Source organism: Mesoplodon bidens (assembly GCF_964165515.1).
Source record: "Mesoplodon bidens genome assembly, chromosome: 14".
Taxonomy (NCBI): Eukaryota; Metazoa; Chordata; class Mammalia; order Artiodactyla; family Ziphiidae; genus Mesoplodon; species Mesoplodon bidens.
In genome coordinates this window covers 68036521-68048990 of record NC_138170.1, presented here as the reverse complement: position 1 = coordinate 68048990, position 12470 = coordinate 68036521, and the positions used below count along the sequence as shown (strand labels likewise).

At 55.1% G+C, this 12470-nt stretch overlaps 1 protein-coding gene across 1 annotated transcript; it reads left to right on the top strand.

Annotated features, from left to right (window-relative positions):
• The first annotated feature begins 3941 nt into the window (after positions 1 to 3941).
• TMEM214 (transmembrane protein 214) lies at positions 3942 to 12345 on the top strand. The gene is made up of 17 exons (XM_081254641.1): positions 3942 to 4113; positions 5101 to 5300; positions 5863 to 6013; positions 6301 to 6435; positions 6681 to 6763; positions 7214 to 7319; positions 7431 to 7512; positions 7777 to 7878; positions 8254 to 8395; positions 8824 to 8915; positions 9209 to 9257; positions 9452 to 9565; positions 9798 to 9915; positions 10450 to 10546; positions 10730 to 10898; positions 11024 to 11175; positions 11395 to 12345. The coding sequence occupies exons 1-17, from the start codon at positions 3969 to 3971 to the stop codon at positions 11519 to 11521; spliced, it is 2064 nt and encodes a 687-aa protein (XP_081110767.1). The 5' UTR covers positions 3942 to 3968; the 3' UTR covers positions 11522 to 12345.
• Positions 12346 to 12470: the final 125 nt, after the last annotated feature.

Below are 12470 nucleotides of genomic sequence, written 5' to 3'. Positions count from 1 at the left end.
AACCAGCGTCCTGGAGGCCCCGAGGGTGCTGAAATGCATGTGGATGCCGGGCCCATTCAAACAGAGCCTTGGCTGTCATCTAGAACAGTCCTTCATTTACTGATGAAAGGACTGAGAACATGTGACACGACCTGCTCAAGGTGGTAAAAAACTAGACTAGAATTGAGACCTCCTGACTCAGGGTTCAGGGCTCATTCACAAAGACCACAGAGGTGTGACCTCCAGAACCTTCCTCTAGCTTCAGACTAGCCCTGGTAGATGTTTCCTTGCCATCCTGAGTATGCTTGACATACTACAGGGATTGTGTTTCTTCCATGGCCCTGCTCCATGACCCTCCTTCCAGACTGCCACCATTTCTCAGATGACTCCAGTTATAAGCCTGAAATAAGCAAACTGTGTCTGTTCGTTCCTCATTCACTTCAATTCCTCCATTTGAGTCCCACCCCCACGCACAGAGACTTCTGATCTTATTCTGTTTTTCTTCTCCAACAAGTTCCCTGCCTGCATTTATTTATCATTATGATTTTTAATTCCTGTGCCTAATTTTTTTTTTTTTTGCGGTACGCGGGCCTCTCACTGTTGTGGCCTCTCCCGTTGCGGAGCACAGGCTCCGGACGCGCAGGCCCAGCGGCCATGGCTCACGGGCCCAGCCACTCCACGGCATGTGGGATCTTCCCGGACCAGGGCACGAACCCGTGTCCCCTCCGTCGGCAGGCGGACTCTCAACCACTCAGCCACCAGGGAAGCCCTGTGCCTAATTTTAAAAGGCTTTCCCCCCCACCATTCCAGGTAGATATAGTAAAAGGATAAGGTAGTTTCTCTGCGTTGCCCAATGTTCATTTTCAGGCTGAGACCTCACCCTGCTGGTTAAGTGGGTGTGGTAGACAGAATAACACCTCCCCCGAGATGTCCACGTCATAATCCCCAGAACCTATGGCTATGTTAGGTTACATGGTGAAGGGGAATTAAGCTGCAGATGGAATTAAATTGCTAATCAGTTGACCTTAAAATAGGGAGAGTGGTCTTCCCTGGTGGCACAGTGGTTGACAGTCCGCCTGCCGATGCAGGGGACACGGGTTCGTGCCCCGGTCCGGGAGGATCCCACATGCTGCGGAGTGGCTGGGCCCGTGAGCCATGGCCGCTGAGCCTGCGCATCCGGAGCCTGTGCTCCGCAACGGGAGAGGCCACAACAGTGAGAGGCCTGTGTACTGCAAAAAAAAAAAAAAAAAAAAAAAAGGGAGAGTATCCTAGATTATCCATGTGGGCCCAATGTAATTGCAAGGGTCCACAAAATTGGGGCAGGGGGCAGGAGGTCAGAGTGATGCAACCTGAGGAGGACTTGACCCACTGTTGCTGACTTTGAAGACGGAAGGGAGCTATGAGCGAAGGAATTCGGTCAGCCTCTAGAGGCTGGGAAAGGCAAGGAAACAGCTTCTCCCCTAGAGCCTCCACAATGGACCACTGCCCTGCAGACACCATATTTAGCCCAGTGAGACCCTGACAGACTTCCCCTTCCAGAGCTGTAAGATTAGAAGTTTGTGTTGTTTTAAGCCAGTAAGTTTGTGGCAATTTGTTACAGCAGCAATAGGAAACTAATACAGTGGGTCAAACTGCTTCAGTGAGCTCACTCTGCTTCTCGCCTCCACACTGGACACCCACCCATCCTCCTTTTTTGATTCTTCCCTCAAACCCCATGGGTACCTGCCTAAGCCCACCTCCATGGCTAGTGTCTAAGGCTGCTCTTTGAACACCCAGAGCTCAAGGATGTGAAGCCGCTGCCTCCTTCCCAATGTCTGCAACATTTAAGATGGTGAACCATAATTTTCTGTTTACACAGTTGTCTCCCACACAAGCTTCGAGTTCCTCTCAGGCAAGTGAGGTGTGTCCTCTAGCTCCACCTAGCACTGTGCTAGGTGCTTAGGTAGAGAAGAAGGTGCTTAGGAAATGCTACTGGATAAGTAAGTGAATGACTTCTATCCCTTAGATGCCAAGTTACAACAGATGACCTGCCAGACTAGTCTAAGGAAAGATAGGAAATAAAGCCCCTCCCTTTCTATATATGTCCACCATGGAGCACCCCCCGTCTTTGCCCCTATGGAAAGCCCGTTCTGTTTCTCTTCCAAAAACAGTGTCTCTCCTGTGACCATACATGTGACACAGAAGAGGTAGAACATAGAGAAGATAGTGTCTGAGTAGAGCTAAACCAATGATCTGAAAAAAATGAATTGATTAATGATCAGCTCAAATATGTTCCTAGCCAAAAGCACTGCATCTCAGAGGCAAAGTCAGCTATGGTCAGGCCAGAAGGGTCTGGAGGGCAGGCAGAAGGAGGCAGCAAGAGCCGGTTATATCTCCCTTCCTGCCTTTCCCCCACCCCATCCCATCCTTCACATATCCCCATTTACCTTTCCAAAAGCAGATGTGCCTCTTTCCTACTGGCTTCCCAGGGTCTGGAGGACAAAGTCCGAATTTGGCAGGCAAGGCCCATGGCATATGGGCTCAGATCCCTTTCCAACCGCATCCCCTCCAAAATCCCTTAAGCACTGTCACATTGAACTACTTCCAGTCTCCCAGCCTTGCCACGCTGTGTCCCACCTCTAGGCCTCTGCTTAAATCAATAAATCCATACAACTGGGCTGTTCTCTCCACTTGTCCTAATCCCCAGCCAATGAAAATTTGCCCATTCCTCAGGACCCATCTCAAGTGCCATCTCCTTCAAGAAGTCTTCTCTAATCTCCTTCCTAAAGGAATCCATCACTCCCTAAGCTATTCGTCCTGTGGGAAACTGAACTCTATTAGTTCTTACTATAAGGGCTTGCCTGTCTCGTTCCTCAGTAGGGCAGGTGTGAATCCCGTCCTCAAATGTAGGAGTGTACATGAAATAGCACATTTCCTTAATCGTGATAGATCCCTTCCAGTTCACCTTCGCTCATCCTCCCCTGCTGGGATGCTTCAGGTTTTGAGGTCTCACGTGATACTACAAGCCTGGCAGAAGGCCCTCGGGAGATAGTGGATGTCTGAGCAGTAACCTGTTTGAGTGGTTCCCCGGGTCTGCAGCTCTCGATCCCTTCCCTGCCACATCTGGGACTTGGGACTGACCCTTGTGGTGGGAGTCAGAGTCTTTTCTTTCCCATTGCCTGGAAGGGGAAACCCAGCGCTGGCTGTACCAGGGCCCCAGATTTTTCTGTGCCTCCTACCAGAAGGACTCTCCGCTCTCCACTTCCTGCCCTCCAAATACTGCCTCCCTCAGGCTCCATCCTCTTCCTTGTTCCTTCAGAACAATTTTTTTTTCCCCCCCGGTACGCGGGCCTCTCACTGTTGTGGCCTCCCCCGTTGCGGAGCACAGGCTCCGGACGCGCAGGCCCAGCGGCCATGGCTCACGGGCCTAGCCGCTTCGCGGCATGCGGGATCCTCCCGGACCGGGGCACGACCCCGTGTCCCCTGCATCGAGCAGGCGGACTCTCAACCACTGCGCCACCAGGGAAGCCCCCCCTTCAGAACAGATTTTTATAGCTCATTAAACCCAAAGTTTAATCATTAGCAACAGAAAAGCTAGCACTTTCCTACAAGGAAGGAAGCATTTAATCTTCAAACTCTCCTGGGAGATGAGGAGAACTATTTTCATTCCATCCTTCTTGCACTTCTAGAACGGAAAGAAAAACAGAAACAGTTAAATTTCCACCAAGTCACCCAATGCCTTCACATTTTGCTCAATAAAAGTTGTCTGAATGCAAAAGCCTCTCATCTCAACATCTTTGCCTGGCTGGTTTTTTGCTGCGAAAAGGCCCCGACGCCAACTGACCCCTAGAGTGGGAGAACCAGGCAAACACGAAAGACTACAAGTCCCAGGCTGCCTTGCGGGTGGCGTCACGCGCCGCGAGGCCCTGCGAGGAGACGTGGCAGAGCGCTGCGCGTCCGCGCCGGACCGGAAAGCCCAGGGAGGTGGCCGTGGCGGGAGGGTTGCAGCCATGTCGGCCAGGACGGCTGGTGGGGGGCGCTGGGAGGTGGTGAAGAAGGGGCGGCGGCCTGGGGCCGGCGGCAGTGGTAAAGGCGGCGGAGGGGACCGCCGGGCGCTCGGGGAGGCGAACGGAGTGTGGAAGTACGACCTGACCCGTGAGTACCCACCCGGCCCGCCGCCGCCGCCCGGCCCCGGGCCTGCCCCCACGGGTGGTAGGGAGCAGCTACCCGAGCCCAGAGGGTCAAAACACCCCCGGGCTTCTGGAGGCGCGAGCTCTCCTGCCGATCGGTACCTCCCAGTTCAGCCGGCGCCACCCTGGCGTTGCCTATTTTGAGCCTCACGGGAGGTAGACAGCGCGAGGGAAGTCGCTGTCCTTGCCTGTCAAATGAGTAAACTGAGGCCCAGCGAAGTTAGATGGCTTGTCCAGGATCACATGTCAGAGGGGACCGGGATTCTGGTTTTCGGACGCTCAGCTGACTGCACATACGCCCTACCAGCTGTTCCCGGGCCCTGGCCTGGCCTCTCCGGGCAGGTGCCCGAGAGCTGCGGAGAGGCATCCTGGTTCATTATACACGGTGCCCCCGTCTTAAGTAACCAGCAGGTCGGGGGTGGGCGTGGGGACTGGGACGCACACGAGGCCTTGCACTGGGAGAAATGACCCACCACACACTGTCCACACCCACCAAGTGTTATTCTAAGTGGTGCCGGTTTCCTCAAAGCCTCCTGGAGGAGTGGAGAAAGCTTGTCACTTGTTGACTGTAGAGTTGTCACATCTGAACCAAAAGGAACTGGGGTAGAATCAAGATGGAAAAATCCTGACCTCCCAGACTGGTAGCCATTCAACAAAGAAGCCAGCCCTCTGTATCCCACCCCCGACCACCGATTCGCACATACTCTGATCTCCTAATAAAGAAACACCTCATCTCTGTGAAAGAGCCCATGAACTCACGAGCTGTGATTATTGAAGAAGCAGCCAGGAGGGCTCCCTGCCCTGCTCCTTAAGCAGGACAGCAAGAAGGGGCTTTGAGGCAGGATCCTCCCTGGAGATGAATTAGGTGACAGTGTGGAGGAAGGGACCACTGTTCCTGTGAGGCCCTCCTTACTCAGGGCTGCCCCCCTTTCTCTGCCTGTCATTACCCCAGCTCCAATCCAGACGACAAGCACCCTGTATGAGCGGGGCTTTGAGAAAATCATGAAGCGGCAGAATAAGGAGCAGGTTCCACCCCCTGCTGTGGAGCCTAAGAAACCGGGGAACAAGAAGCAGACTAAGAAGGTGGCCACGCTCACCAACCAGAACCAGAAGCAGGGCCGCTTTCGCAGCCTGGAGGAGGCACTGAAAGCTGTGAGTGTGCCTAGGCTTTAGGCAGGGCAAGAATGAGGACTCGAGGAGTAGAGAACATGAGAGGAGCGGGAGGGGGACAGGCGGCTCAGGGACCTGTGGAATGTGGGACATTGCTGGCTGAGAGGAGGCGTTCAGGAAAGGATGGAAACCCCAAGGGGTACAGTGTTTGCACTTAGGATGGAAAGGAAATACGTTTATAGAGAAACATAGATTCGTGAGAGGAGAGCCTTGAAAATCCAGAGATACAGGGAGGATTTAGAAAAACTGCTTGTGGTTCCTCTCCACAGGGAAGGAGGGAGCTTTCATTTTCCGTCTAGTCTGTTTTTCCCCTTGAACATGTGAAGGGCCCAAGAGTATTAGTCCTTGAGATCAGCAATTGCAGCTGTCATGTTCTCTGTTTCCTAAAGATCTGGATTCAGCAAAAGTGTGACATTCCACATACTTTCGTTTAAAAGCAGAAACCCTTTGTTCTTCCTACCACCACCTAGTTCAACCATTTTCCCACCTCTACCCCATTACTCTGTACCCACAACTCACCATGAGGGTCCTGTGTCCCTGGCAGCTGGACCTGGCAGCTCTGCAGAAGGAACTGGACAAGAGCCAAAGCGTGTTCTCTGGGAACCCATCTGTGTGGTTGAAGGACCTGGCCAGCTATCTCAACTACAAGCTCCAAGTACCTCCAAGTGAACCCACATTAAGCCAGCATACTCACGGTTAGTTCTCCAGACAAGTTCAAGGAAATTATGAAAGGGCTGTGCGTAAGCACGTTACTTAGTAACTGAGCCCAGTGCCCCCTACTGCCCTGATTTACATGGGTGATTTCAGCTGTTCTCAAATCATCATGGCTTAAAAGTTTCCAGACCTCATTGAAATAGGGAGGGTGCCAGCAACAGTGCAGTGACCTCTGCCTCCACTTACCGTTCTCAGGGGGCAAATCAGAGCTCTCAGAGCTGGCAGAGGCTTCTGGTCCTAGCACTCATACGAGGCCTATCGGCCACAGATTATCCCTACAGCCTGGTGAGCCGGGAGCTGCGTGGGATCATCCGAGGGCTACTGGCGAAGGCAGCGGAGTCTGTGGAGCTCTTTTTTGACCACTGTCTATTCACCATGCTACAAGAGCTGGATAAGACGCCAGGTGAGAGGGGCCCGTGAGGAATAGCCCAGTCCCATCTGGGGAGTACCCCCTTTTTCCTGCTTCAGGAGTAGCTGGGTGGTTCCGTTTCAGCAGAGAAATGTGCTAACCTCAACACTCTTTTGGAAAAGGAGGAGGATGTTAGGACTCACTGGGCCTGGGTTCTGGGCTCTCGGCTGTCAAAAGGGAGGTTACAGGTTTGGGCTGCTGATTAGTATATGTAGGTCTGAGAATGTATATCTCTCCAGGGGAGTCACTACACGGTTACCGCATCTGTATCCAGGCCATTCTGCAGGACAAGCCCAAGATTGCCACCATGAACCTGGGCAAGGTGAGCTCAGGGTCATGGTGGGGACATCGGGAGGCTAGGACTGGGGAGGCTGGGCGGAATCTATACTGTTAGACCCAATTAAGGGGTAGTGGGAGGTCCTGTAAGACAGATGATCACAGCTAACACTGTTAGTGCTTACTGTGTCTACTTTGTACATTATATGAGGTAGGTACTGCTGTTATTCCCATTTTGTAGATGAGAAGATTGAGCCACTGAGGGGTTCAGTAACTTTCATAGAGTTGGTCCACTAGTAAGTGGCAAGTATCGGTGGAGGCCACAGCCTGGCGCTGGAGCCTGCGCTCCGAATCGCTCCGCCACGCTGCCGTGCCGCTGCCCTGTCCCGCAGCCTGCCCCTCCTCTCCCAGTTGACATCTCTCTTCCTCCCTGGCTTTGGGGGTGCTCCTGGCGCTCTGCCCTACCCCAACCTGTCTCCCCCACCGGTCTCCTCAGTTCCTGGAACTGCTGAGGTCCCACCAGAGCCGACCAGCAAAGTGTCTGACCATCATGTGGGCCCTGGGTCAAGCAGGTTTTGCCAATCTCACCGAGGGACTGAGAGGTAACGAGGAAGTGGGGAAGAAAGAGGGAGGTTTTGGAGCCAGCAAGTTACTCTTTAATGTTCTCCGTGGATCCAGGCCTGAGGCTTCCTCCCTGACCTTCGTCTCCACAGTGTGGCTGGGGATCATGCTGCCTGTGCTGGGCATCAAGTCTCTGTCTCCATTCGCCATTGCATACCTGGATCGGCTGCTCCTGTGAGTAATGGCAGGGAACAGCAAGGCCAAGGCCCAGGGCGTTTTCCAGTGGCTGTTTCAGCAAAATGGGTTGCTGTGGTCCTGGTTTCTGTAGATGAGAGGAGAATCAGGCCCAGCTCCTCCCAGCTCAGAGTGTGATGGTGAAGAAGGAAGGGGAGGGGGAGGGGGCAGAGTTTATGCCCTTTTTCTTGGATGTTATTCTTAGCTGGGTCCATGGCCCGGGCAGGTGGTCCCCAACAAGCCTGTTTCTTTCTTCCTCCACAGGATGCACCCCAACCTCACCAAGGGCTTTGGCATGATTGGCCCCAAGGACTTATTCCCACTTCTGGACTTTGCCTATATGCCCAACAACTCCCTGACTCCCAGGTAGGGCTGCCCTGGGTCACACATGCTGTGAAGGATCCCAGCAGAGGGTTAGGAGTGGACAATATATGTCCCTTCCCCTCCAGGCACTCTAGATCTGAGATGATCAACCTGCAAGTACAAGGGATCGTTGAACCCCTGGAATTATATGGGCCCTCAAGTGTGATTGGCATGTGGGCATTTTCCTGGGGAGGGGACCCATGACTCTGAGCAAATTTTCCAAGAAGTCTCCGAGTCTAGAATGATGCAGAACCATCACAAGGCCCTTCATGACTGCCCGCCTTGGGCAGGGTGTGGACTCTGAGGCAGGCAGAAGGGACACAGCGCACAAATCCATTTAGAGCCTGTGCCTGGCTCTCCTCTCAACCCCCTCCACAGCCTGCAGGAGCAGCTGTGTCAGCTCTACCCACGACTGAAGGTGCTGGCATTTGGGGCGAAGCCGGAATCCACCCTGCACACCTACTTCCCCTCCTTCCTGTCCAGAGCCACCCCTGGCTGCCCTCCGGAGATGAAGAAGGAGGTGAGGAAATGGTGGGAGGCTCCTTTTCCTTCCCAGGGGTCTGCTACAGAGGTCCTTACCTGCTGACAAAGGCCCTGCTTCAGGGAGCCCGTTTTCTGGGCATCCCCTTAGCTCACTCCTGACAGCCGCCTGCCCGGCTCCCTCATGCTCTGCCTTCAGAAGATCGGAGCTGAAAAGAGACACATTCAGGTCTGGCCGGTCTCTGATAACCTGCCCCTTGCAGACAAGTGAACTTCAAGCTCAGGAGCCCTGGCCTCCCCCTTTACAGCCTCTCGGAGAGTTTCGGGGCATGGGCACAATTTCCCCATCCTTTAGGGTGGGTGTGTTGCCCGGATGGCCTCACTTAGGAGAGGGGGATTACCTCCCAGCAATCCCTGCCACCAGCCCCGGACCCCAGCAGTCTCTCCCTTCTCCCGTCCCCTGTGCAGCTCCTGAGCAGCCTGACCGAGTGCCTGACGGTGGACCCCTTCAGCACCAGCGTCTGGAGGCAGCTGTATCCCAAGCACCTGTCACAGTCCAGGCAGGTGGGGGTGGGAGGGTCACCTGCCCCTGATCCACACAGAGAAGCCTTAATTCACGCTTCTGGTGTGTCCCTGTCCTAGAAGCAGAAGGGGGAAGTTTGTCACTTGTTCAGGCTCATGCCCCTCAAGTTCAGCGGGAACATTGCTGGGAGGCCTCTAGGAAGCTGCTCCTCTACAGGGGGCGGGGAGGTGGATATCTTTCAGCCTGAAGGAGCGGGGCCTCGTGGACGACAGAGGGATGGAAGGGGCCAAGTGGGCCTCCTGATTGGAAGGGGTTGTGCTTTCCCCACAGCCTGCTGCTGGAGCACTTGCTCAGGTCCTGGGAGCGGATTCCCAAGAAGGTAAGGAGCTGGGAGGACATGGCAGGCTGAGCCTCGTCTGGGTTCTGGGTTCATACCCCTCAGCCACTGTCCCCCCTTTCTGAGAAGGTGCTCTGTTAGCATATCTGGCATGGAAAACGAAGCAGAAGGGAGGCTCAGGGTTCCTTCCTGGGCCAAATCTTACGATCCCAGCCTAGACTTTTCTTACCCTGTAGACACAGAAGTCTTTGCAAGAAACCATTCAGTCCTTCAAGCTCACCAACCAGGACCTGCTAGGGAAGAGCAGCTGCAGAAACCAGGATGTCATCACCTGTGACGCGGCCTGCAAGGTGCCAGCGCCCAGCCCTCCCCCAGCCCCACAAACTGTTCTGCGTCGCTGTCTCAGCACGCCCTGGGGTGGGCCTGTATCCCATTCCTGCCCCACCTGTCCTTGGAGCCCGCACTACCTCCTGGGTAATGTGAAGGCCAGATCCTCTCCCTGGAAGGCCTAGCTCGAGGCCTGCCTTACGAGGCCAGGAGCAGCGCCTCTCCCTTCTGACCGCTGCTCTCTACCCCTTCTAGAGTCTGCTGCAGCAGGCACGGGGCCTCTGGCTGCCCTGGACGCGGCTGCTCCTGTTGGTGCTGGTCTTTGCCGTAGGTTTCCTGTGCCATGACTTGCGGTCACACAGCTCTTTCCAGGGTAAGCAGGGATTGGCAGGCAAGGGAGATAGCCTGGGGCTCTCTATGGGGACACAGAGCTGCATGTAGCACCGCCCCCCCACAACACAATCCAGAACAAACACATTTCCGACATGTTTCTGTCACACCTCAGATCAGACAGGTGCTTTGCAGTATAGAAATGCTTGCATATTCATGGTCTCATCTGAGTAGATGTTATCTTGTTTTTAACTTCTGAGGAAATTGAGGCTCAGAAAGATTTACCAATTAGCTAAAATACAGCTAGGAAATAGAAGGGCCGACCCTCAAACCCAAGGCTTCTTGACGCCTAAGCCCAGGGCTCCACCTGGCTGCACCCTTCTTGCTCCCCTGGCCTGCATCCTCCCCCCGTGTGTGCTCCAGAGCAGACTGGAGGCAGCTCTGCAGCTCTGCAGCCCCAGGAGCACACTGAGTCCTGCCCCATCCCTCACTGGGTCTGCCCTGGGGCCTGTAGTGTCTGTCTCTCCGGTCCCTTCCCTGCTCACCTCCCAGCTCACCCGAGGCCCCCTTTACTCAGCCTCCTTTTCTGGCCGGTTGCTTCATTCATCCGGTGTCTTGCCTGCTGGCCAACAAGCATGTACCAAGATCTACTCCTACAGCCTGCAAGGCTACAGGTGAGCACCTCCTGGGGAGGGGTGGGGTGGGAGAGAGAGGGCTTGTGTGTTCAGGCATTGACAATCAGTGGGAAGTGATGGTGGTTTTCCTCTCCCAAGGCCTCCCTTGCCCCAGCTGTTCTTGGGCCAAATTGCCTGGGAAAACTCAGAGACCTCCTTCCTCCCCTGTGTCTTCTCCTACAGCTGGCTGGAGGAGACATTGCCGGCCTGGGGTTCCCACTTGCTGACCATGGTGAGGCCCAGCTTGCAGCTGGCCTGGGCCCACACCAGTGCCATAGTCAGCTTCCTTTCTGCCCACTGTGCCTCCCACCTTGCCTGGTTCGGTGACAGCCTCACCAGCCTCTCCCAGAGGGTAAGCCAGAGACAGGGAGGTCAGAGAAGGCTGCTCTCGCCAGGGGCTGAGTTCTTGGGAAGGTGCAGCCCCATGTGGACTGCATTCCCTGGCCACTCTAATCCCGTCCATTCTCCACGGTCCAGCTACAGATCCAGCTCCCTGATGCCCTGGACCAGCTGCTCCATTCTCTGAGGGAGCTGCTCCTGTTTCTTTACCAGAACATCCTGCTGCCCACGTGGCACATGCTGCTTGAGGCCCTGGCCCGCGTCCAGGAGCACTGCCATGAGGCTTGCAGGTGAGACCCTCGCCCAGGGCACCAGCAGGAGGCCCGTGGCCGCGCGCCCTTTCTCCAGGGACAAGGCTCCTCTGTTGAGTCTCTCACTCTGCCCTGGCCCCTGCTCATCCCTTGGCCACTCTGGGATGCGGGTTGTGAGTGGGAGCTACAGCCCTGTGACTTGACGCAGCTGCACATCACCGCTTTCCAACCTCCACAAATGTTCTGCTTTCCTCCCAGAGGTGGGGTGACCTGGGACTGCGTGAAGACACAGCTCAGTGAGGCTGCCCACCAGACCTGGCTCTGCCTACAGGACACCGCAGTGGCCTTCTTGGACTGGGCACTTGCCATGATATCCCAGAAGTAGGCCCTGCCTCCCTGGCTGCTGGGTTCTGTCTGGAGCAGACCATCTGAGACTGCTGGCGGGGAGAGGGTGGCAGTTCTGCATGGGAGTCTTTGTTACATGGTGCCTGAGTTCTGTCTCCTAGGCAAGTGGTTGGCTGCCTCTGCCTCAGTTCTTCCACTTTGGCAGCAGCTGAGCCCAGGGGTATCTCAGCCTCCTACCCACGATTCCACTGAGCACTGCTCTGCCCGATTGCACACAGCTCCCAGCCTCTGTCCTTGGGCTGGTAAGCCTCTCTCGCCTCCTCTCGTCTCCTGCTCTCCCCTTCCTTCTCTCTCATTCCTGAAACCTCAAACAGCTCATCTCCAAAAAGGTGGGACTCCAGCAAGTGGTTTCTGCCTTCTTCTGACAAATGATTCCTGCTCCCAGACTTCAGCCGCAGCAGAAGAAAGAAAGGGGCCTCCAGAAGAATCCAGAAGAACATAGCACCTCAGTGGGTGGCAGCAGCTTCACCTGTACCCACACCCTGGGTGTGGCTGTCAGTGGACATGGAGGCCTGGGTGGAAAGGCCTCTCACCTCAAAATGCTCAACTTAGCTCCTTCAAGGCCCCTCACTGGCCCTTCCATTGTGGTCCTACTTCCTCACTCTCCGTTCCCCTTCAGTGCTGGGGGATCTCTGCCTCAGTGTTCAGCCTTTCTCTGCTGCCCACCCCTACCATCTGTCTGGAGAGCAGAGCCCAGGTAATCATGTGCCTTGGGCCCAGGGAACCTTCCAGCAGTCTGATGAGACAGGATGTGGCCCATGGGTGGAATACGCGGTGGAATAAAGGACACAGGTTTGATTTCTAGCTTTCCTCTGTGCCTCTTCGTACAGGAATCCCTGTAGTTGTGGACAGGAGGACGAAATTGGAGCACCTGCACATTCTTGAGCCCCCCGCCCTCCTGAAGGTTGTAGCCACTGGCTGTAATTGAG

Bases quoted from the DNA above. Each gene is read 5' to 3' on its own strand.
- TMEM214 (XM_081254641.1), top strand. From the start codon at position 3,969: ATGTCGGCCAGGACGGCTGGTGGGGGGCGCTGGGAGGTGGTGAAGAAG. The intron at 5,301-5,862 runs GTGAGTGTGCCT...TGTCCCTGGCAG, and splicing joins TGGAGGAGGCACTGAAAGCT to CTGGACCTGGCAGCTCTGCA. The intron at 8,396-8,823 runs GTGAGGAAATGG...TCCCCTGTGCAG, and splicing joins CTCCGGAGATGAAGAAGGAG to CTCCTGAGCAGCCTGACCGA.